The sequence below is a fragment of the Gymnoscopelus braueri genome (assembly GCF_963280865.1).
Source record: "Gymnoscopelus braueri genome assembly, chromosome: 15".
Lineage (NCBI taxonomy): Eukaryota > Metazoa > Chordata > Actinopteri > Myctophiformes > Myctophidae > Gymnoscopelus > Gymnoscopelus braueri.
The window spans coordinates 50606498-50633049 of NC_137620.1; the positions used below are offsets into that span (position 1 = coordinate 50606498).

The following is a 26552-nucleotide window of genomic DNA, read 5'->3' on the forward strand; positions in this document are numbered from 1 at the left end:
AGACATATATAGTAGCAACCAAACAGTTCAAAAATCAACATAAAAATACAGAGAAAAAATACCACTATGTACAAAAAAATAAAAGAAAAAAGAAAACAGACAGACAGACAGACAGACAGACAGACAGACAGTTTACTGTAAGTCACATGTCTTCAGGGGAAGTTGGATGGAGTGTTTTCTTCAGGGTGTAGATTCTTTTTTTAGTCCTTGTTGTATTTGTCAATGTAGGATTTTACATGTAAAATAAACATGTAAAATAAACATAAACATGTAAAATAAACATGTAAAATAAACATGTTCAAATTAATTTGAGTGTTTTCATTATTATTGTAGTTATTATAACATACATTATGTTGTTAGGAGTGCGTTAGGATTGAAGGTTTAGTTTGAGCATGGTTCAGTGTCTGACAGTTTTAGAATAATACAACCTTTAATATGTCTTAACCTTTATGAAACCATACAATACATAGTCTTATGTCTAAGTTATAGACTAAGGCGTGTGTGTGTGTGTGTGTGTGTGTGTGTGTGTGTGTGTGTGTGTGTGTGTGTGTGTGTGTGTGTGTGTGTGTGTGTGTGTGTGTGTGTGTGTGTGTGTCCAATAATTAAACACACCTTCTCACAGACAAGACAATGCAGATAGTACTGTCACTTTAAAAGACTCATGTATGCTTCATCGTACCATGGTGTCACCCGCCTAAAACAGCCTCGATCTACAAGCTCACAACGCCTCACATCGCACCTCGTGGTGAGCTTGTAGATCTGCCATTTTCATCAAAGGCAAGTCCTTCAGTCACTCAACACCTCTCTCTCTCTCTCCCTCTCTCTCTCTCTCTCAGAGGGGAGTGTTGTGTGTGGAAATGCACTCAGGTGTGTGTGGGAGGAGGGGAGTGGCTTAATAATGACATCATGCAGGTGTGTGTGAGTGAGTGAGAGAGAGAGAGAGAGAGAGAGAGAGAGAGAGAGGGAGTGGTAACACAGTGTGTCACAACAACACAGAACTACAGCAGTGAACAGAGAGACTCCATTATGAGACAACATGTGTAGAGTAAGTTTTAATGATCCTCAGAGCTCTATAGTTCTATAGCTCTATAGTTAGTTCTATAGCTCTATAGTTCTATAGCTCTATGGCTCTATACATTGGCATTAAAGCTGTACATTTCACATTTAATGATAAAAGTTGTAGCTTTGTTTACTTTGTGTTGTTGTGGTTAGCCTAGCCGTTAGCCTAGCCGTGAGGAGAGACAAACTAAAACGTGTCAAGTTGCATTGGAGAGAAGCAGATCTACAAGCTCACAACATGTCACTCTGCAACACGTTGTGAGCTTGTAGATCTGCTGTTTTCTGCACAGAGCCAAGTATAAATCACCTTTCAGACAACATGAGGAGATTAATGTAATGTAATGTTATATGATCAATTTAAAAAGATTTTCCCCCCATTTGCATCTCATGGCTTTGAAGTATATAAGCTCTGAAGTATTTGTGTAGTTGTGTTGATGTTGTGTAGATGTTGTGTAGATGTTGTGTTGATGTTGTGTAGATGTTGTGTATAGTAACTCTATAGTAGCCCTCAGTGAGCTTGTAGATCTGTTATATTCTAGGGTTAGTTGTGTAGATGTTGATGTTGTGTAGTTGTGTAGATGTTGTGTTGATGTTGTATAGTAACTCTATAGTAGCTCTCAGTGAGCTTGTAGATCTGTTATATTCTAGGCTCAACACTGCTGTATGAAGGAGCATAAAGTGGACATTACTGGACTGACTGACTGACAAACTGTTTTCACTGTGTTAGTCCGTGAGCCAGGGGGGTTGGTCATTACCATCTGAGGGGATTAATGCTCATAGTGATTTTTGTCAAGGTATGCATGTCTAGAGTTAGAAAATATGTGATAGCCTTTCACCAATGGTAGCTTTATGGGTGCTATCATGCATTTTATGTTATAACACTAGGCGAAAATTACATGGGTCAATATATGAAAACATACTATTAACTCTTTGACTGCCAGAGTTTTTCAGTAAAGTGCCAGCCCAGTGCCAGAGATTCTGAGCATTTTCCCCCATCTTTGAAGGCTCACAAAACATGTTGTGTTTTGACTAAAATTACACAAAATATCTCAAAAGAGAGGTGTGGCTGTCTACTTTACCCGGGGAAAAAAGTGAGTTGCTAGCATGTACGGTCCCTTACTTATCAGCAGTTGAGTAGAGCTTGGTTTCAGCAAAATCAGCCCTTTTCAAATGGAAACCTGAGATAACTGGCTTTTAGTAAAAGATGCTCTCTGGAGCAGAAATCTCTCTGTAGCCTTTTATTTTTCTCCTCCGTGGTATCAGATATGTGAACCTTAGTTGTTATCAAACTAATTACAAAAAAAAAAAAAAAAAATCAAAGTCATTTTTTACAGAGTTTTACATTCAAAGATCAGTTGTGAAGTGTCAGCCCAGTGCATCTTTCAGTGAACTAAATCTATTGCATATCTGTTTGTGTCACAAATACTATATATATATATATACAAACACACACACACACACACACACACACACACACACACACACACACACACACACACACACACACACACACACACACACACTACAGTACTGTACATCAATGGCATGAAACAGTCTACAACATAGTAACATAGTAATTACAACATAGTAATTGGCAATATATATATATGGTGGTAATGATCTAGTGGTTATTATAAATCATAGCAGGGCCTGCAAAATAGTGTCCACAAAACCCAGGTAAAAAACTATGCATCACCATTTAGTTAGCCCGAAAATAGCCGATCTACAAGCTCACAACGCATCGCCTTGAACTTGTAGATCTGCCATCTTCAAAAGATTTGTATACATGACAGTTCTATTCAGTAGTGTACATGTTCTATTCAGTGAGCTGAGTAGTGTACCGAGTGGTACATTGCGTAAGTCATTCTTTACAGAGTTTTACATTCAAAGATCAGTTGTGAAGTGTCAGCCCAGTGCATCTTTCAGTGCACTAAATCTATTGCATATCTGTTTGTGTCACAAATACTATATATATACAAACACACACACACACACACACACACACACACACACACACACACACACACACACACACACACACACACACACACACACACACACACACACACACACACACACACACACACACCCCAATGGCTTGAAACAGTCTACAACATAGTAATTGGCAATATATATATATGGTGGTAATGATGACATCTAGTGGTCATTATAAATCATAGCAGGGCCTGCAAAATAGTGTTTACAAAACATGCATCACCATTTAGTTAGCCCGAAAATAGCCGATCTACAAGCTCACAACGCATCGCCTTGAACTTGTAGATCTGCCATCTTCAAAAGATTTGTATACATGACAGTTCTATTCAGTGAGCTGAGTAGTGTACCGAGTGGTACATTGCATAAGTCATTTTTTACAGAGTTTTACATTCAAAGATCAGTTGTGAAGTGTCAGCCCAGTGCATCTTTCAGTGCACTAAATCTATTGCATATCTGTTTGTGTCACAAATACTATATATATATATATAAACACACTACATCAATGGCATGAAACAGTCTACAAAATAGCAATATATATATATATATATGGTGGTAATGATGATATCTAGTGGTTATTATAAATCATAGCAGGGCCTACAAAATAGTGTCCACAAAACCCAGGTAAAAAACTATGCATCACCATTTAGTTCCCAGTATACATATAAAAAACAAAATACTATTCGAGGTTCAAGGTTTTACTTTATTATCTTTTGTACAGGTAATGCATACAACTTTTTTTCCCCCAAGAGACATTGCCTTCGCTGCAGACCCTGGACCCCAGCATTAGATTAGATTCCCTGTATCCCGAGAGAAGACAGACTATGCACCCAATGCACACAAAATGAAGTGGAAACCGAGCTACACTTCCTAACCGTCTGTCCATTGTACCAAGACATCAGAGACACATACTTCCCACAGATTACAACCACACACGGAGATTTTGAAAAAATGACCAATGACAAAAAACTCCCATATCTGCTGGGCGAAGTAACAATGTGCCAACACAGCAGCAAGATTCGTGAGTTGCTGTGATAGGAGAAGGATATCAAACGGAACACAACCACCCTAAAGACTAATCATTGTGTATATTCCGGCACTATACCTGCACCCAGTGATCTTGGTACATAGAAATTGATCTATTGAAGATTCTTTCAAATGTACATATTTTTTGTTTTGATTGTATTGTTGTATTGTGCTTTCTGCTTTGGCAATGTAAACCAATAAAGCCATTTGAATTGAATTGAATTGAAAGTTCCCTGCACACACTTTCCTGGGGCTGTCAAATGAGCTGTCAGTCATGTGTCACAGTCAGAGACAAAACATTGTACTTTTACTCCACTACATCTCAGAGACAAGCATTGTATTATTTGAAAACTTTAGTTACTATTACTCAACCCTATATACACTTGGCTATTTGAAAATAGCCGATCTACAAGCTCACAACGCATCGCCTTGAACTCGTAGATCTGCCATCTTCAAAAGATTTGTATACATGACAGTTCTATTCAGTAGCGTACATGTTCTATTCAGTGAGCTGAGTAGTGTACCGAGTGGTACGTTGCGTAACACTCTCCCGGGTGCAGGGGCACTTTGCAGCGTTTACAGAACCACCTCGTCTCGCTCCGGGCGCTGGATTTAATGCAAACCCTGCATCGCCTGCGTGGTCCCTTGCATTTGGGGGTGGGCGGGAGCTGTTCCAGTACATGGCCTGACAGGTTGGCCTCCATCCTGCACTGAGGGTCATGGAAGGGTACCCTTGGTGCCTCTGCATGTGGAGGAGGCGCGCGTGGAGGAGGGGCCCTCCTTTCTTCCTCACCAGCTGGTCTCGGCCTGGTCCATGACTTTATCACACTTTGCATGAACGAGAGAAGACATTTGAACTCGCCCTGTGGATGTTTGGCCCTATAGATGACAAACGCATTGAACATGGCAATCTCAAACAAATAGGCTACAAATTTGTTTGTCCACTTTTGGGACTTTCTGATAAACGGGTAGTAGGTAATGTTCTGGTCCAGTCTATCAACCCCGTTCATGGACTTATTGTATGAAACAATACAAGAGGGCTTCGATTTATCCACTTGCACACTCGGATCACCCTTCTTCTTGCCTCTCTGCCACACTGTGACGTTCTCCCGCTCGTTCTGATGGAAAGTGGAGACCATTCTTACGATGCTCTTGTCCCGCCACGCCAAGACCATCACCTTGTCGTTATGCCTTGCAACGACATCCCCAACTCCCAGGTCAGCATTAGTGAGCTGTCGGATGAATTCAGGTTCGCCTCGGTTCAGTCTCAGTGTACCACAGACATGGGTCTTGAGAGTTAGAAGTTTGTCACACATGCCTACAGAGTTATAAAAGTTGTCCATAAACAATCTGTGGCCAGAACCGGCTAAGCCATCTAAAAGGAAGACCACTGTGTCAACCAAGGGAATATATTGTCCGCAGTATGGCCTCATATTGAAGCAATATCCATTCTCAGAGTCGCACAGGATATATGATTTTATGCCATATTTCACAGGTTTCTGGGGATTGTACACTTTGAAATTGAGCCGCCCACGAAACAACAGTGTACCTTCGTCAATGGAAATGTTTTGGTGTGGTTGGTACATGTCTCGAAATTTGGAGACAACGAAATCCAAAACTGGGCGGATTTTGAACATCTTGTCTTTTTCACCATTTTCTGGTACAACAATGGGAATGGAATTGTCAATGAAATGCAGGAATCTCCAAATAAGCTGAAACCTGTTTCGACTCATGGCTTTGCTGAAAAAGGGGGTCGCTATGATTTCCTCTGTAGACCAGTACATCTCCAGCTCCGGCTTATGGACAACAGCAGTGAGAAAATGTAGACCTAAGAATGTTTTCAGTTCGAACAGGTCAATAGGTTTCCATGCGTGATGTCTTCCATGAGGGAGAATGGTTTTGATGGCTGTTATGCACTGTTCTGCGTACAGGTTTGTCTGAATGACAATATGTTCCAGGAGCACATCATTCAGGAAAAGCTCCAGGAAGTCCACTGGCTCCACAGAGTCAAGAGCAGCAGCAGCACCGCGAGGTCCAGGGTCTGCAGTGAAGGGAATGCGTCTTGGAAAGAAGTCATTGTTTTCCTCCTTCCATGGATCTGCAGCTGGAACTCCACTGTTTCCGCCACGTCCTGCACCTCTACTATGACCGGCCCTGCCACGAGCTGCACCTCTGCTCTGTTTACGACCTGTAAATTATAGGAATACATAATTACTATTTACAATACATATTTTTTCATTTGTGTGGTAAGTGATGGATAATTAGCTTGCTTCGGGTATAAATATAAACTGTCACAGTCACAGTTTGAACTATTCAGCACAAAAACCTTTTTCTTACCTCTCTTTACACTGCCAACAGGTGGTACGGTAGATGACTCCTCCTCCTCCCCCTCACCTCTGCTCCGTTTGCGACCTGTAAATTATAGGAAGACATAATTACTATTTACAATACATATTTTTTCATTTGTGTGGTAAATGTAAAAAAAGTATAAATATAAATACTATTGTCTGTCAGTGTCACAGTTTGAACTATTCAGCACAAAAAAGTTTTTCTTACCTTTCTTGCCCCTGCCCAGAGGTGGTACGGTACATGACTCCTCCTCCCCCTCCATCTCCCCTTCTGAAATCACAGGAGTAAAATATAAAACAGTTTGGTCATTATTTACACTTCCAGCATGTCTCAGGCTGGGTCCATATACTTACATAGACTTATGATGTAAATGCTAAAAGGTAAAATGATAATACCTCCGCCAACTGCAGCATCAGCCCTGACAGAGGCCCTGGCAGTAGACCTGGCAGTAGACCTGGCACCAGCCAACTCCTCCTCCTCCTCATCATCTAAAACCACAGTGACATTTTGGTAGTTATAAATATGATCAAAATCATCATATGATTTTCACTCCCAGCATGTCTCAGGCTGGGTCCATGACTTATGATGTAAATGCTAAAAGGTAAAATGATAATACCTCCGCCAACTGCAGCATCAGCCCTGACAGAGGCCCTGCCACGAGCCCTGGCAGTAGCCATGGCACTGGCAGTAGACCTGGCACCAGCCAACTCCTCATCATCTAAAACCACAGTGACATTTTGGTAGTTATAAATATGATCAAAATCATCATATGATTTACACTCCCAGCATGTCTCAGGCTGGGTCCATGACTTATGATGTAAATGCTAAAAAGGTAAAATGATAATACCTCCACTACTGCCAACTCCAACACCAGCCCAGGCACCAGATCTGGTAGTAGCCCTTGAACTACTAGCCCTGGCACTAGCCCTGGCACTAGCCCGGGCAACAGCCAACTCCTCCTCCTCCTCCTCCTCATCTACAATTTACAATTTCACCATTTAGCAGATGCTCTTATTCCAAAGCTACTTACAATAAGCACACATCAAAAGATACAGTAGCCTACATAGGTTACCATGCATAGGTCACCACCCTTTGATGTACATCATCAAAGGTAAGTGAACATGCTTGTTGACAGAACCTCATGAAGATCTAAACGTTGTTGTTGTTGTTTTCATGACATGACCTTTTTTGTCAGGTCAGGTCTTTGATCTACTTTGTTGTTGACAGTAGTTCAAGCACATGCAGGGAGGGGGGCCCATGGCACCTGGTATATTCCCCCCTCCAAAAAAGCATTTTTATGGCCTGCTCAACATCCATGGCCCTGTTCATTTTTTCAGGGTAATGAAAACGTATTGCTTATTTTACTGTCCAATGACATGGGCCAAGCTATTATATATACATTTTGCTTTAGCATAGGACATCCAATGTACTATATTTCTGGTGTGAAACGGCATGAGGGACCCCCACAAAAAGACCATGCACCCAGGTCCATGTGACCCAGATCTATAACCGAACTTTTAGCAGATGCTGATGAACAATATATAAGGGATGAATGAATAAATAAACGCTTGCACACAGAGGGCTCCAACTTCGAGGTGTAATAAAACATAGCAGATCTACAAGCTCACAACGCGTCGCGTGTGAGCTTGTAGATCTGCTCACAAGGCGTCGCAAGCGACGCGTTGTAAGCTTGTAGATCTGCTATTTTCAAATTGTAGATTTTTATGCAACACACACACAGGATCGTTTTCTCTGGAGACCAGGCTACAGCGCCTGTGTGTGTAGGGTTTGAACATGAACAATATAAAGCAGATGAATGATAAGTAGGCCTATAAATGAATAAAGTTCTTACCACTGTCAAGGAAAGAACCTTTCCTCACTGGATCTGGTTCCTCTCGCATCGGACACCATTCATCCGCAGAATCCACGTCTGTGGCCAGTGTGGAGGTCTGTGAAGAATTGTACGGCGATTCAACGGCCTCTCTGCGGTGATCGGGGGGTACAATGGTGGTTCTGCTACTCCGACGTGGAGGTGTGTTGGTCCCAACACACACCGGTCCACTCTCGAGACGAACGTCATCCTCAGAGAGGTCGGAATCGGTCTCCGGTATAAGACTTTTTCTGTCGCAGAAATGCATAGTTTCCTCCAGGGTACACTGCCGCATGGAGACGTTAGCCGTGGCGGCGGCGGCCGACGAGCTACTGCTACGACCGGGGAGAGGACGTGGTTTGAGCTGCCTCTTAGCCCTCGGCATGGCTCTATCTACTAAATAAAACTAAACTACAAATAAACTATAAAAATACACTAAAGGCTACAATACAAAATACACTGATCTCCACCTCGCACCGCTCTCCTTCAAACTCCCTTCTCAGATCTCTTCTACATACACTAAACTAACTAAACAAATACTTTTTTTGTCTTTTTTTTTTTTTTTACAAACACAACAAACACAATCTGCTCTTCCCCTCCTCTTTCTGTCAACTCCCTTCACTATAAACTCAAATAAACTCACCGATCTGTCTTATCTCTCTCAAATTCTCTCTCTGTCTCCCAACTCTCTCTGTCTCAACTCTCTCCGTCTCTGCTCACTTCTCTCTGCTCAAAACACGTACCTACTCCCAACAGAGAACGCTGTTCCTGGGAGGCTTTTATGTGTTTTTGTTTTGATCACGTGATTTCTGGTTAACCGTTTGTGACCCAGACGAGTCAAAGACACCAAAAGATGCGGAAAGATGCCAGCTAGTTGAAGACCCCCGAACCCCCAAAACGCGTCAAACGCGTCAATGGCGTGGGTGGATTAAGTAGCAATTGACGCGTTTTCGAGTCAATGGCGTTCAAAGAGTTAAAGGGATACTTCACTTCCGGGCCGCCGACACATTTAAAAAAAATATTAAAAATAAATGAAAAAAGTTATGGAAAATTCATGGCCCCCTCACGCATTAGAGTGTCCTACTAATGTGTGAGGGGGCCATGAATTTTCCATAACTTTTTTCATTTATTTTTTATATTTTTTTTAAATGTGTCCCCGGCCCGAAAGTGAAGTATCCCTTTAACCCCCCCCCCAAAAAATATACAAAAGGTTTTTCAATTGGTTCTGGTATGTCTAGGCATGCTTAAGAACATACAAAAAAATCACACCCTGTGTGAAGTGGGCGGTGTCTTGCTAGCTAATCACAATACTGAATGGAGTCAACCAATCATGTACAAAAGATAAATACATTTATTGAAACACTCTTTATGATGGACGAAACCATAACTCGAAAAAAACAAAGTTTTGGTTTTTTTCGAGTTATGGTTGCTTATATAGGACTATGCACATGTGTCATGTGACACTGGCCAATCACAGTCCTGAATAGATTGTGATTGGCCAATCACAGCGCAGGATAATTGTACTAATTTCCAAACTTCACTTTCAGGGCCGGTTTCACTGGCCAAAGTATTTGTACATTTTTCCAAATCTCACTTATAGGGGCGGTTTCACCGCCCAAAAATCTAGGAAATTATATTTCTCGTAAAGCCATCATTTTCAAGATGGCATCCAATATGACTGCCAGGAGCTTAAATGGCTTTATGATACTGTTCAACCTAGAAAGGTGGTTTTGGTGTCTAAAACTAGGTCTTAGGGTTCAAGAAATATGGCTGAATCAGTGAAATTACCATCAGTTAATTTTTTATTGCCAAATCAAAGATGGTGTCCATCCCATGGTGATGTTCCATTGTACTAAATTATGTTAAAAACAACAAAATATTGCAGTTGTGTGAGGGAATCTGTGAACTTCGTGAACGTGATTCATATGGGGACCTGGGGGGGGGGGGGGGGGCATTCATAGGTGTAGAATCTATTTCTAATGTTATATTTTGACTTGCTGGTCAGTCTTTGGCCTATGTGCTAAAGGTCAGGTCAAGGTCTCTCTCGCACCTTATCGTCCAACCAGGTGTCCAAGCAGGCAGCAGATATGGTCACTGGTTGACATGTACAGCAGGCCCTATTCACCTCACAATTGACATGGAGCCGTTTGTTGACACCTTGCAGGTATATAAGCTCTATAATGTAATTGTGCATCCCGGTGGGATGCATGTTATACAGTCATTCTTCAGCTGCATTGCAAAACTGATTCAGCACTGGAAGTGGAAATGCATGTGGTTGCAGAACATGACAGGCAAGTTCAGTGGTCAGTCCTGAGTGTATCAGCAGCACTCTGAAGTGGTTTCTATCAACTTGGCCAAAGACATTTGAACAGATACAGCAGTAGCCTACCTGAACACTGCACATCTCCATCCTACTGGCTGACAGTGGGTAGACAACTTCTTCCTACACTTCACATCCACCAGTTTGAATGCGCAGGGAGACACATTGACATTAACTTCACCTTTTCTCTCATGAAGCACATGACTGAAGCACTTCTTCCATGCCGGCCATGTGCAGTGTGCTTGATATCTAACCCAGTGCCTGCTGAAGATGCATGTGCTCCATGCCATAGCATAGAGGCTAAGCTAGACCTTGTCTGTCGGCACCATGATGGATTCTGGATCACTGTCTCTGCTGACCAGTCTGAGGAGCAGACTGCCATAACGATCAGGAAAGATGCTGTCATGATGCATGTGAGTGGAGTGGACTGAAGCCTTCCCCAAAATGTGCAGAAACAGAGGGAGAGTTGAAGCACTGGTGTGTCTTGGTCATAAAATATTGGGGTGTAGGATTCCTCACACACAGAAAGATCATCTCTTCAATCCCATCCTTGGCTAATTTGCCCCCATGCTGTTGTGAATAGTAATGTCCTTTACCCACATGAGATGTCATCATGAAGAGTAAGAACATTAAGCAGAAGCCGTTGAGCATGTTGTACACCTTCAGTGCTGACGATAGATACTGCATTTAGTCATGATGAGGCAGACATCACCATGAGTTCCTATATCCCTGATGCAGCCATCTCTGGAAAGGGTGTGATACACATGCTCAGTGATTACACTGATGTTCTTGTCCTGTTGTATGCTGTGTATTGGGGTGTATCAGGTGGACCTACAGTGTAAAGTATAGATGGAGCATTGGGATGGGACAGTCTTATATGTATGACAAAGGCAAGATCAGAGCACACTACACTTTGCTGGCAGGGAACTTCCCAGGCTACCCTGATGTGCTGGGTGAGGTGGGTGCCTCAAGTCAATGGCCCTTCCTCCAACACCGACCAACCTGTTGCACCACATGTGGGCTCATTTATTTACAAGTGATGTTGTGGAAAGTGGCAGACCACCAAGCCCCACCTGACAAGTCGTTTGATGTCACAAAATTTGGATAGGAGATCTAGGATATTCTTGTTCCTGTCATTGCTAAGGGTGACCCCACCGTCAGAGCTATGTGACATGGTGCAATATCAATTTAGGGCACAGAGAGTGAGAAGTACATCACTGATGTACTGTAACTGCTCTGGTGAAGATGGTTACTGATGATATGTTCAAGCTACAGATGAGGAGTGATGTTAATAAGGAGGATACTTGTAAGGATGAGGTAGAACAGGATGTGGGTTGGAGAATACAGATGTAGTTGCAAAATATACATATTTGACATTAGATTATATCATTTTACATTCATGTTATTATGAATACCAGTTCTTGTGACATGTTAATGACACTTTTCACAAAACAAAATCATGAATAGTGAACCATGAATGTTCATCAAGTTGTTTCCATTTGTTGTTCTCCCAGAGGTCAATTTTAACCTTGACCTGACCTTTGACATGATTGACCTGATATTAAAAAAATAACATCAGGAATGGATTCTACATATGAAAACCCTAAAAAAAGAGGTATTAAACAGAGGTATTCTAAGACAAGCGGATTAAAAGTAAAAAATTGCCAGGCGTGTGTTTAGTGGCCATTTTGGATATTTTCTTACCCATTGCACTATATTCTGTTTATTGAATTTCATAATACATTTCCTTAGAATCTAACATGGTTTTAAATCTATAGGTAATTTACAAAGGAACCCTTTGTGTTCCATCTTTCATTAAAACCAAAGTACATCTTATGTCACATATAGTCACTATGTTGTCACTGCCTGTAATAGAAGAATTATGAGAATTAATCCCCCCAGATGGTAATGATGACCCCATTTTTGGGGTCCTGGCTCACAGACTATTTGTGTGTGTGTGTGTGTGTGTGTGTGTGTGTGTGTGTGTGTGTGTGTGTGTGTGTGTGTGTGTGTGTGTGTGTGTGTGTGTGTGTGTGTGTAGGGATGTAAGGGGTGTACGGATTAAGCCTCCGTGCTGCCCGGTGCTTGGACCCGGTTCGGTGCCCTCCGGGAGCGTTTTGTCAACGGGGGGGGGGGGGGGGGGGGGGGGGGCGCGGTCGAAAAAGTTGACGCTTCACCGGCGCGTTTCGATGTTGTAGCGCTCCTTTAGCAGCCTTGCTTCTACATTTCGGCGTTTTTTTTTCTTTCTCACGCTGTTTGGTTTCCCCCCCCAAGGTTGGTGCCCTGTGCTTTAGCACCTACAGCCCGTTGGATAAGCCACCACTGTGTGTGTGTGTGTGTGTGTGTGTGTGTTAGGTCCGTCCGTCAGTATCATTTCCTCTTGTTAAAGTTTCAACACAACTAAAGTTCCTTTAATGAATGTCACCCGCCGATGGCTTTAAAACACGTAGGAGAGTCTCAGAGACTCTGAGAAAACGCGATAATCTGTTCCATAGATATGAATGAGGGATGATTTTCACCACAAAACATTTTTTACAAGGAAGTGATTGAGCTGTTTTCTTTTGCTGTTTCTGAGCCTATAACATGACCCCCCCCCCCCCCCTCTACCACTCAGGTAGAAGAGCTCATCTACATGTCTGGATGACATCTCACACTGAATGTCTTCTCACCTCCTCAAGCTGAACACACCACACTGAGCTTCTCTTCTTCAGGTAAGTCCTGACTTCCTGTTTATAAAATGAAGCCATATTCACCTTATTCCTGGCCTTCTCCAGGGCACCGCCATTGCCCCCTTATAGGGGGCGCCGTTGAGTTTTTCTCTGTGTGCTGCTTCATTGTCTCCGCCAGGCCGTAAGGCATGGCCAGAGTATGTTTTGCACCCTGTCCATCCATCCATCCGTCCGTCCATGTGTGTGTATGTGTCCGTCCGTCATTCTGTCTGTGTACAGCTAATCTCCGGCACCGTTGGCTTGATTGCAGTGAAACTGTGCACACACTCCCTGGATGCCAATTCACATTTGCCTTGTATAGCGCCACCAGGAGGCCGACTTATGTAAAAAAAAAAATCATATTAAGCCTTCAGATCTTATCCAAATTTCGCACAAATTGGTACACACGATCTCTATAGTCATGTGATCAAGACGGATCTGTTAGATTTTTCATATTCCATCCTGATTGCCTAATATTCACATTTAAAGTATGCAGTAGTGCCTTGTTTAGAACAAAATGCTGCAAATCATCTGATTGCGGTTAAACTTTGCACGTATATTCACACTATGTTGAGGAACAAATGCCACCCTTTTAACATTTGCCTGTTATAGCGCCACCAGCAGCTCTACTTTAGCAAAACACATTTTTGGGGAAAAATGCCTCAAATCATGAATGCAGTGTCAATTTACCGTGCAAGGCCTAAGAAGAAACCGTGGTATTTATTGCACGCACGCACGCACGTACACACACACACACACACACATACACACACACACACACACACACACACACACACACACACACACACACACACACACACACACACACACACACACACACACACACACACACACACACACACGTTGAACTCAGGTTGATGATGCTAACAGAGGGGGAGGTGTCAAGTTGTTGTCTGACAGATCAGGCATCCAATCAGGTTCTCTGACGCCTGATTGTTCCTGATGAGCTGGACTGGCTGGGTGTGTCTCTGTCTGAGGGTTTAGGAACAACACACAGGTGTGTGTGGGAGGAGGGGAGTGGCATAATGACACTGTGTGTGTGTGTGTGTGTGTGTGTGTGTGTGTGTGTGGGAACTTCAGACTTCAGGTGACATTCAGTACAAACAGCTCTGACTCCATTTTGTTTTGCAACGTCAGATCAAAGCTTAAATATTAATGTAGGGTACGATTTTTAATAATAATATATTAATGTCTGTGTGTCAACAGTACATAGTTGTTATGTGAATAGATTAAAATAAACTAAGCTGTATATTACTAATATTTAATATCTTATTACTCCTCCTCCCACATGAACATCACATTATTAAACATGATTTATACTGCATCATGAAGGAGCATAAATTGGACCTGTCTGTCTGTCTGTCTGGAACACAGTTAACACACAGTATAAACAGTGAAACAGTCCTGACTCCATTTTGTTTTGCAACGTCAAATCAAAGCTTAAAGGTGTGTGTGTGTGTGTGTGTGTGTGTGTGTGTGTGTGTGTGTGTGTGTGTGTGTGTGTGTGTGTGTGTGTGTGTGTGTGTGTGTGTGTGTGTGTGTGTGTGTGTGTGTGTGTGAGAGAGACATATTGGCCCATTTCCACTCCGCTCCCTTACTGACTGACTGACTTAGGCATGTGTTCACGTGATGTTTGTCTGTCTGACAGACAACACGAGTGACTTTTTGAGGTGTGTGAAAATAGACGATCTACAAGCTCACAACGTGTCACTCTGCAACATGTTGTGAGCTTGTAGATCTGCTGTTACCGGTGAGCAGCATCAGAACACAGCTAACAGAGGGGGAGGAGTCAATGTGTTGACTGACAGATCAGGCATGAGATACTGTGTGTGTGTGTGTGTGTGTGTGCGTGTGTGTGTGTGTGTGTGTGCGCGCAGTGTTGGGAAAGTTCACTTTCTACATGAACTAGTTCAAAGTTCAGTTCACACATTTCAAAATTGTTCAAATTCATAATTGAACATTTTGAACTAAAGTCCATGGTTCCAAAAACGAATTATTATAGTTTTTTTTCTTCAATACGTTGCTGTGAGCTATTATTTGTCAAAATGATTGCCACAGCCCGTATACAACCACAGACAGCAATTATTGTATCTGTTTTAACACTGAAAAAAGTGTTAAAACGGATAAAATAATTGCTGTCTGTGAATGAATATAATCCAGGATTATGCCATTTTTAGCCATAATGTTTTAAAAACATAGCAGACCTACAAGCTCACAATGAGTCACATCCACGACGCGTTGTGAGCTTGTATGTCTGCTATTTTAGTAATGGGACACTGTGTTGCTGCAAAGTATAAATTAGGCTCTAGCCAGGAGTGAACAGCAGCAGAGAGAGAGAAAGAAATCTGCATCAACAGTGAAAAGCTGTTTAACAGTGAGAAAGACTTTGTTTTTAACACAAGCAGTTGTTCATACGTGTGTAGTTAATATAGCGCAGAAGCTTTCTTTAATTACAACATGATCTCAATCAATATTATTGTGTCGGAGACTCGGCCAGAAGAACAAACAGCTGAGGATCATTATCACTCAGCGTAGGCCCACTACAGTGACACAATAACTGATCAGTGGACACTCTGACAGGGATTTTATAAAGCTAAGTGTTGCTTGATGATGTTCATCTAGCAGAAATACAGTACGTTCAGTTCACGTTCGCCCAAAATATGAACGATTTCATGAACGATTGTTCATTGAACGTGTTCAGGCACAACACTGTGTGTGTGTGTCACACACACACACACACACACACACACACACACACACACACACACACACACACAGTGGCCCTCATTTATCAACGCGGTGCAGCCCAAATAATGGGCGTAGGGCGAGATCACCGCACCTTTCGGCATTTATCAATATATCCTGACGTGGGCTTCATCCTACCATAAGCTGAAATCTCACGTCTGGTCGAGACCAGTTGTTGACGTTGGCTGCGCCCGTTTATTCCATTCTAGACCTGCGGAGCAGCATTGTCTGACTGTCTGACAGGCATCTGGACACATAATCCACTCCTAAATGTATATCTACACTAATAATTAATCCCTGTGAAAATATAACATTTTATAAAGTAATTTAAACAAACTGCTTTAACAGTCATTCAGTTGCATTGGCTATTTTAAAATAGCAGATCTGCAAGCTCAAAAACGGGTCGCATCGCGACGCGTTGTGAGCTTGTAGATCTGCTATTTTCAAAATATACGAGCGCTTTTGCGTCGGGACTCGGGAGTCCCGCGGTCGGGACTGCCGACGATCTTTTCATGGACATTGAGGTCTACAAACTTACAGTAGCTTGTCCTATGTTATGGAGTTATGTCATAGAGAGTTATGAAGACTACAACCTGGGTTAAGGATATAAACCTGACGCTCCAATCTCTTATTAACGGGACAGACCGAAACCACTGCCGTCTCACGGGGAATATCCTACATGACTGCTTGTGCACTGCTCGGTATGGGTTAAATAAATTAATATACAAACGTATTCCATTCATGGCGATGTGATTGGTATCATAATATGTCATTGGCTACAAGCCTACGTGACAAAGATTGTACCGCTACGGTAGGGATTACAATACATGAAAAACACAGCTGGGCGGGCGTGTGTGTGTGTGTGTGTGTGTGTGTGTGTGTGTGTGTGTGAGAGAGAGAGAGAGAGGGGGGGGGGGGGGCGTGTGCGTGTGTGGCGAGGCAGGCGGGGGAAACTCTTTCTCATTGGCTTTTGATGTCTTTGGTCGTATTCTGGTCCTTCTTCATGTCGTAAAATCGGGGCGTTTTGAGAATATTTAAGGGCGTGTTATTTAAATGACGCTAGGTTCCAGCCGTGACATTTATCAAGCCTGGGACCAAATGTAGGCTGGATCAGCTGTGTAGGATTCGTTGATAAATGTGACTTCGACGTTGGTGTACGGCCGAATATATGGAAAAATATAAGCCGGTTTATAAGCTGCGTTGATAAATGAGGGCCACTGTGTGTTTTGACAGTAGTGTCTCAGACAGTAGAGCGGCCATCTTGGAACCAGAAGGTTCCTGGTTGGATCCCTGGAACCCATGGTTTAGTGTCAAAGTGTCCTTGAGCAAGACACTGAACCTCCAACCTGCTCCTGATGAGCAGGTTGGTGCCTTGCATGCTTTCCTCCTCATGTTGTGAGCTGACAGACTGACAGATCAGGCATCCAATCAGGTGCTCTGGTTAGACAGACAGCCATACCCACCTACTACTGTGTGTGTGTGTGTGTGTGTGTGTGTGTGTGTGTGTGTGTGTGTGTGTGTGTGTGTGTGTGTGTGTGTGTGTGTGTGTGTGTGTGTGTGTGTGTGTGTGTGTGTGTGTGTGTGTGTCTTAGGTCCATCAGTATCATTTCCTCTTGTTAAAGTTTCAACACAACTAAAGTAAAGATGAGACAAAGTTCCTCTAATGAATGTCAGTATGATGTGTGTCTCATGACACTGTGTGGTTAAAGGTCCAGTGCAAATTTTCTGTGATTTTATTTTGAAGTTTCAGTCTGAAACGGCCTCGCAACCAATCAGATGGTTCCATCCCTTCAGGCTATGGCACGGTAGAACCTCACTCACATGGTACACAGTGCTAGTGTTTGTAAGGGAGAGAGAGATGGACACTGTGCAGAATGTTTGTTAAAATTTTTCATTTCACTAAACTTTAAGGGGTTAATATTATGTTAATAATATCTTGTTGACACAAGTTGATGACGGACAGAGGGGGAGGAGTCAAGGTGTTGACTGACAGATCAGGTATGAGCTATACTTACTGAGCATGTCGTGTGTGTGTGTGTGTGTGTGTGTGTGTGTGTGTGTGTGTGTGTGTGTGTGTGTGTGTGTGTGTGTGTGTGTGTGTGTGTGTGTGTGTGTGTCTTAGGTCTGTCAGTATCATTTCCTCTTCTTAACACTCACGTGTCTAAGCGGTGCAATGTATGAATTAAATTGATAGTGTGTGGTTCCGTGTGTCTCTCTCTCTCACACACACGCGACAGGCAGTGTTGCCATGTCTGCTTATTATAAGCGACTTTGGGCTTGTTTTTCTATGAAGACGCGTTGTGATCTTTTAGATCGGCTATTTTCTCTCTCTATATTATATATATATATATATATATATATGTATGTATGTATATAGGTCATGTGGCCTATTAGTCGCTTGTTGGGGGCTTGTTTTCATAGACATGGCTGCTTTTTTCTCTCGCAATCTGGCAACCAGGACGACAGGCAGGAGAGTGTTGATCGCCTGTGACGTATGAGACGTGGCTGTTCCACCTGTTCAGTAGGCCAAAAAAAAAAGGGGAGGTGCGGCTGTTAAACTGGCGACAGTCACAGCTCACCTCCGCTCTGCCTAATTGTTGAACAGTTAATGCAAGTAAAACCTGTCAGTCATCACTACAAAATACTACCAAAGAAACCACCATCAGTGCTGCAGTTTAGAGGAAAGAAGGTGAGAAATGTGTGCTATCTTTTGTTATATGTAGCTGTTGATATTTTATGAAGGCAAAGAAAAAAAGGACAAACATTTTGCGAGGGGGGGGGGGGGGGGGGGTCTGCAGCGGGCCTGTGTGTAGCTGTCTCTTTGGTAGCGTCTTGGCACAGGGACAGTCTGCCTCCGTCTTCAGACAGCAGCACATTTAACTTTGTAAAGTTAATCTGTGTAACTTAAGTAAATATTATTCACTGTTGCTACCAGTGAATCATTGTAGACTCTCCATTATTCAGTGTAAATGTACAATAACCATTTCCTAACCCCGTTCATGTGCCTGATTCAAGCTCACCGCTACAGCGATCGTGCTGCTTTATTGTCATAAAGATTGTACATATCTCATGGTTATATTTCCCTGTTACTCATTCACATTCATGTTCCCGGTTCCCGGTGACAGTAGTGTCTCAGACGGTAGAGCGGCCATCTTGGAACCAGAAGGTTCCTGGTTGGATCCCTGGAACCCATGGTTTAGTGTCAAAGTGTCCTTGAGCAAGACACTGAACCTCCAACTGCTCCTGATGAGCAGGTTGGTGCCTTGCATGCTTTCCTCCTCATGTTGTGAGCTTGTAGATCTGATATTTTCATATTATTATTACACAATAGTGACTCTAGGGTTCAGATGGTTCATTAAAGCTGTAATCTGGAACTGATTTAATTAATAAAACATTATTTTTATTATTTATATTTTGTTAAACCATTGACTGGAGTACCTCAGGGCTCTACAGTATACTAGGACCCCTCTGTTTTCCCTCTAAACAACTCAAATCTTCCCTGAAAATAGTAGATCTACAAGCTTGTGTTGTGAGCTTGTAGATCTGCTATTTTGGGTGAATGTTCCCCCATAATAGGGATGCTAGGGTTCAAGAGTTTAATGTAATAAAATGTTCCTATCACACAGGTTTGGCGGACCCCCTGTGACCCCCAGTAGTAACTCTGAGGACCCACTAGGGGTCCAGGACCCACCCTGTTGATTAAATTGATAGTATGTCTCTCTCTCTCTCACTCACTCACTCACTCACTCACTCACTCACTCACTCACTCACGCCAGGCAGTGTTGCCATGTCTGCTTATTATAAGCGACTTTGGGCTTGTTTATCTATGAAGTCTTTCTATGAAGACGCGTTGTGAGCTTGTAGATCGGCTATTTTCTATATATATACTGTATATGTATGTATATACTGTAGGTCATGTGGCCTATTAGTCGCTTCTTTTCGGCTTGTTTTCATAGACTGCTTGTTTTTCTCGCAATCTGGCAACACTAATCGTCTTTGACGTATGCGGACGTGGCTGTTGGACCTGTTTAGTAGGTCTGTCTGTGACGGTGATGCGTCATGGACTTCATGCGTGTCTGGGCACAGGGCTTCAGGCATACATTTAACTTGAAAAGTGAATCTGTTTAACTTAAAGTTATACTAGGTAACTTTTTTTTTAAAACTAGTTAAATTGTATATCTTTTGTGAGTGGCAAATGTTTCACAACACCCATTCCATGAATTTCACCCCCAAAAGCCTTTTATAAACATATTTTCTATTGAAAGTGGACAGGGGCTTCTTTCCTGCGAAAATGACGTCATCTGGCAGGAGAACGGAAATGGAAATGCACTGGTTTCATGTTTGTCCTGGAACTACCGCTAGTAACAAAAAGGAATATCACACAGTTTTTTGGGCATTATAGGATTTGACACAGCTCACGATAACTAAAGCTCCACTGGCTAAGAGAAACGATCCACAGATCAAAACGCTTTTTGAAACGCTTCCGCCTTCCGGTGAAACTAAATGGAATTCTGGATAATGCAGGACTCCGCTAAAGACCTGCAATGACAGTAGTGACGTTTTCTTTGGACTTTCCAGGTACGGCTGTAACACATTGAGTGCCATAAACGGTCCGGACCGTTTTTGGCCCATTTTTCTTTTTATACGTGAGGCCCACGTGGGGCGCTCTAACGAAACTTTAGGATCATCCAAGGAGTCTCTAAGAAGGAGAGGCCGGTTGTGGATCCATGTCAAAAATCCTTCCGGTCGGCCACTCCAATGTTAACTCCTTGACTAAAAGCTTATTATCTCCATTTCTTTTTAACGTGTTGGAAGTGAGACGTTTTCGATGGGCGATCACTCTGCAATGGAGGATCGCGAATATTATTGTTCCAGGCGTTAGTCGGGACCCTCCGCCGTCTCGCACGCACGCTTTGTTTACTTGCACGTCCGCGTCGGGGCTTCTACAGCACGAAACGTATCAACGTAAGTGGATGGAAGATATGCAGCTACTGTACGTACCCTATTTTAATAAACCTCTGGCACACAATGTGTTAAGTACATATTGTTTACGCTACCAGTGAATAATTTTTAGGCCATAATCATTCATATAGGCTATCCATGTACAGCTGAAGCGATCGTGCTGTTTTATACGTTTTTGTCATAAATATTTTACATACAGGATCTGCAGTTACCATTCCAAGTTACACATTCATGTTCCCACTTATCCTATATTATAATGTTTCTGCCTGTAGTCTAAACCAAATGAAACGTAGTCACTGTAGCCAACATGTGAGCTGAGTGGGATTGAAATGTTAATAGATATTTAAAAGATAATGGTATCCCCCGCTGTGCCCCGCTGTGCGCGGGAGAAGGTGTCAGCTCGTCTGGAGCTCAGAGGGGAGATAGTGGCCAATGGAATAGCAGGAATTTGTGATTTTGATCTGAAGTTAGACTGTGTAGGGGATGGTCTGACTGCAGTCATGCAAGTGTTAAAGAGTTATAGGCCAAAACGTGTTATAGCGCCACCATGAGGCCATTTTGGAAAATATTGAGTGGAATTTCTTCCTTGGCTTAGTGGGATGTGCGTGCAAAGTTTCTTGGCAATAGGACGCTGCGTTCATGATTTGATTGATTTGACTTCAACTACTACTACTAGCAGTAATATGTGACTGCTACTGGTCAACCCTGCCTCATGTCGCCAGCTGACAATCAGTAGATAATGGAGTATTTAGATGGATTTTCTTTTTTTTCATATTAACACAGTTCGAATGTTGAAGAAGGCTTGTAATGCAAAAGCTAGTCGTTTTAGAATCATTAAATTGTTACATTAGTATAGCAAAGTAGGCTGCTTTTGTGCGAGTTTGTCTGTGTGTTTGGGGGTGGAGAGACACTTGGCCGAGATTTAGCATAGTGGTTTCACTGTCTGAGCCTATGGTCTGAGCCAGTGTTGCCAGGTATTTTTATTATAAGTTAGCCCCCAAGATTTTATTTGAAAATAGCTGATCTATAAGCTCACAGTGCGTCGCTCGCGATGCGATGCGTTGTGAGCTTGTAGATCTGCTATTTTCAAATAGCCGATGTATACAGTAGGGTTAAAATGCTCATGTGGCCCATAGTCGCTTTATTTTGGGCTTTTTTTCCTAGACCTGGTTGCTTATTTCTCTCATACAATCTGGCAACACTGGTCTCTGTCTGAAGCTCAAGATATGACGTTGTTGCTTAACTTTCGAAGCATAGCAAAAGTTGCTCTGATCTGCTCAGCAGAAAGGACTATTCATTCATTTTCCTCCGTGTGTTTGATGACCCCCCCCCCCCCCATTTTGAGCTATACCAACCTTTCAGCTAAACAGGCCGCTCGACGCTCGTTTGAATGGAAGTATTCCACAACGTGTAGCTAGGCTAGATAGCATAGCCTCGTTAGCTCGTTGTGTCGAGTGTCTTGCCTGAACTCTAACCTGGTGTTTGGACTTTCTTCATTTACAGCCCGTACATCTACATAAACGTTCAGATTTCAAATGTAAAGTGCTTAACCCATGGCCACGGATGTTACAATTATGTACGGGCCCACATAAGTACACGTATCTTCCGTATTGTTCAATAAAAAGCATTTTAATCCGATCGGTGGCCATTTTATCCATTTGCTTTCAACTACGCGACCGCATCGGTTGGGAGGTGTATTGCACTCTGATACATTATAACTCTATGAGCCGCCGATCGGATTAAAATGCTTTTTATTGAACAAAGTCTGTCAGTGGTCCTGGTCGGTGGACGTGGAACTTTGATTGTTGAATTTAAGTCAGTGTTTCTATTGGCTGGTCAGATGAAGAGCTTATATTCTGTACTTTAATAATCTGTAAAAAAAATCCAAAATCCAAAATGCCAACTTGCGGCATAAAGCATTGTACCCAGTCACATATTCTTTCATAATATTGTCTTTCTAAAGATAATCTTTTGGTATTTTCTGCTTTATTTTAACAGTGACAAAGAGCAGAGACAGAGAGATTCCCTGCAGCAAGGAGCCTGGGGTGGGATTTGAACCACGGCCAGCTGTGGTACATTCTCTACCAGGTGAGCTACCGGGGCACAACCCTCACATTGTCTTCTAATGATGTAGAGACATGTAGACATGATCAATGATGATCTAATGATGTAGTGACATGTAGACATGATCAATGATGATCTAATGATGTAGAGACATGTAGACATGATCGATGATGATCTAATGATGTAGTGACATGATCAATGATCTAATGATGTAGAGACATGTAGACATGATCAATGATGATCTAATGATGTAGTGACATGTAGACATGATCAATAATGATCTAATGATGTAGTGACATGTAGACATGATCAATGATCTAATGATGTAGAGACATGTAGACATGATCAATGATCTAATGATGTAGTGACATGTAGACATGATCAATAATGATCTAATGATGTAGTGACATGTAGACATGATCAATGATCTAATGATGTAGTGACATGTAGACATGATCAATGATCTAATGATGTAGTGACATGTAGACATGATCAATAATGATCTAATGATGTAGTGACATGTAGACATGATCAATGATGATCTAATGATGTAGTGACATGTAGACATGATCAATAATGATCTAATGATGTAGTGACATGTAGACATGATCAATGATCTAATGATGTAGAGACATGTAGACATGATCAATGATCTAATGATGTAGTGACATGTAGACATGATCAATGATGATCTAATGATGTAGTGACATGTAGACATGATCAATGATCTAATGATGTAGAGACATGTAGACATGATCAATGATCTAATGATGTAGTGACATGTAGACATGATCAATAATGATCTAATGATGTAGTGACATGTAGACATGATCAATGATCTAATGATGTAGTGACATGTAGACATGATCAATGATCTAATGATGTAGTGACATGTAGACATGATCAATAATGATCTAATGATGTAGTGACATGTAGACATGATCAATGATCTAATGATGTAGAGACATGTAGACATGATCAATGATCTAATGATGTAGAGACATGTAGACATGATCAATGATCTAATGATGTAGTGACATGTAGACATGATCAATGATGATCTAATGATGTAGAGACATGTAGACATGATCAATAATGATCTAATGATGTAGAGACATGTAGACATGTATCAGTTGTTGTTTATGTGCAGACATTCAGTTTGACAATGTCTCCGTCTCCCCCCAGCTCACCTCTTCATCTGACCAGCCAATAGAAACAATTTGATTATCACCTCTTCATCTGACCAGCCAATAGAAACAATTTGATTATCACCTCTTCATCTGACCAGCCAATAGAAACAATTTGATTATCACCTCTTCATCTGACCAGCCAATAGAAACACTGACTTAAATTCAACATTTTCAACACCGACCAGGACCACTGACAGACATCCGGCCTCAACATGGGCGGTCGCAAGATTTTCCCACATTTTCTTCTCGTCCTCCTGTGGATTACGGATTCGTACCTTAATTCACCACGGAATTTACACCAGATGGAGATGGAGAAAAATGTCCTTGAAAAGAAGGAATCCCATAACGATTTCTACCTGCACACCGGTACGGAGCGGAAACATCTTGGTTTTGGTGCTGCGGCGATATACTCCACGTTGACCTCAAACCCGGATCGTAAGAATAAACCCCCGAATGGTCGGATGGATCGAAGGTGTATGATCTTCCTGTATCTACTACTTTCAGGAGACATTGAGCTCAACCCTGGTCCTGTCTCCCAATCCTTCGGTAGGTTTTGTGATCCGCACGGCCTCTGTCAGCTTTACCCAACCCACAAGGGTGATTTTACTCAAACCACCATAGATCTCATTCTAACATCGGACAGGTCCAAAATCTCCAAGAGTGGGGTTCTTGTATGCAGACTAAGTGATCATTATATGATCTTTTGTACCCGTAAAAAACTAAAACCTAAGGCCGGCTGTCACAAAACAGTCGTATCTAGGTCCCTTAAAACCTACTCTAGTGAGGCCTTTAATCACAGACTGGAGAGACTGGACTGGTCTGATGAACTCAGCAGTACACAGGTAGACGAATCATAGCAATGCAATGGGCCTGGTCTACAAGATACACTACACACCACAAAGACACCCATGTACCTGTCAAACTACTTCATAAACGTCAATGAAGTCCACAATCACAACACCAGAGGGAGCTCCACTAATCACGTTCAACCCAGATTTGGCTCAAACAAGGGGTTACATTTCTAAAGGAGTGTAAACCCCTACTCTCCTTCAAAACCGCTCTAAAAGAGCACTTACAGGTGGCTGCAATTCGAAACTGGCCCCTGTAAAACTAAAAGGCTTCATATTGTGTTATGATTATTGTTATTAAATGTGTATTTCTTAGTGCTTTTAACTATAAGTATACAGTGTTATATGAACATTATGAAAGAAAAAAAATCACCAACAACTAAATGTTCATTCCTCTTAGCTTCAGAGAAACACTTTGTCGACCAACACCGGTGTTTTCTGATTAAGAATGTGACCGCAGTGGATCCCATCCTGGATCTACTCCTTCAGGAGGAAGTCATCAACAATGAGAAATACCAGAAGGTGATGTCTAAGTCCACCTCTCAGGAGAAGATGAGGGAACTCTATACATTCCTGGAGTCCAGCAAAGCCAAAGACCTTTTCTACAAAGGTCTAGAGGAAGAGGAGAAGTTACTTCTCAATGATCTGTAAGTCATTTTCATTTAAATACACGTGTGTGTGTGTGTGTGTGTGTGTGTGTGTGTGTGTGTGTGTGTGTGTGTGTGTGTGTGTGTGTGTGTGTGTGTGTGTGTGTGTGTGTGTGTGTGTGTGTGTGTGTGTGTGTGTGTGTGTGTGTGGTGGTAGATGTGTATTTATATAGATATAGATTTAGTATGACATTCTTTTTACATTTCACATCAGGGATGCTCAGCCTTCTCATCCAACACAACCTGAAAGAGCAGCTGCATCACCATCTGTCTCAGGTGAGTGTTGTCTAAAGTTGATTGAATCTAAATGGAGACTTTTTATTTAGGATTAGATCTACTACAGTTACTTTAATTTAGGATTAGATCTACTACAGTTACTTTAATTTAGGATTAGATCTACTACAGTTACTTTAATTTAGGATTAGATCTACTACAGTTACTTTCATTTAGGTTTAGATCTACTACAGTTACTTTAATTTAGGATTAGATCTACTACAGTTACTTTAATTTAAGATTAGATCTACTACAGTTACTTTAATTTAGGATTAGATCTACTACAGTTACTTTAATTTAGGATTAGATCTATAAGAGTTACTTACTGTCAAATCCCATTCAAATAGTTTCCATGTCAGTCATTTAACACAATAACGTTTCAATAACATTAACAACATATTGATTACATAAATGTCCTTTTACCCGTTTAGACCTGATATGAGGTGATTTTTAAAAAGCCTTCCAAATCCTAACCTAA

The 26552-nt window shown here is 42.0% G+C and overlaps 2 protein-coding genes across 2 annotated transcripts in view; one reads left to right on the forward strand and one right to left on the reverse strand.

Annotated features, from left to right (window-relative positions):
* Positions 1 to 966: 966 nt before the first annotated feature.
* Positions 967 to 26552, forward strand: part of LOC308101224 (uncharacterized protein) — a 63954-nt gene continuing 38368 nt past the window's right edge. The window contains exons 1-6 of the mRNA XM_080450610.1: positions 967 to 1040; positions 13231 to 13327; positions 23051 to 23140; positions 24302 to 24852; positions 25555 to 25801; positions 26016 to 26077. Coding sequence (XP_080306736.1) covers positions 24519 to 24852; positions 25555 to 25801; positions 26016 to 26077 — 643 coding nt within the window. The 5' untranslated portion in view covers positions 967 to 1040; positions 13231 to 13327; positions 23051 to 23140; positions 24302 to 24518. The remainder of the gene's footprint in view (positions 1041 to 13230; positions 13328 to 23050; positions 23141 to 24301; positions 24853 to 25554; positions 25802 to 26015; positions 26078 to 26552) is intronic.
* Positions 4581 to 8934, reverse strand: LOC308101623 (piggyBac transposable element-derived protein 4-like; the record flags this gene model as incomplete). Its single annotated transcript, XM_080451043.1, has 7 exons — positions 8279 to 8934; positions 7274 to 7402; positions 7043 to 7144; positions 6822 to 6914; positions 6634 to 6696; positions 6415 to 6489; positions 4581 to 6265 (listed from the first exon to the last, which is right to left on the reverse strand). Exons 1-7 carry the CDS (start codon positions 8679 to 8681, stop codon positions 4581 to 4583), a joined length of 2550 nt encoding a protein of 849 aa, XP_080307169.1. The 5' UTR covers positions 8682 to 8934.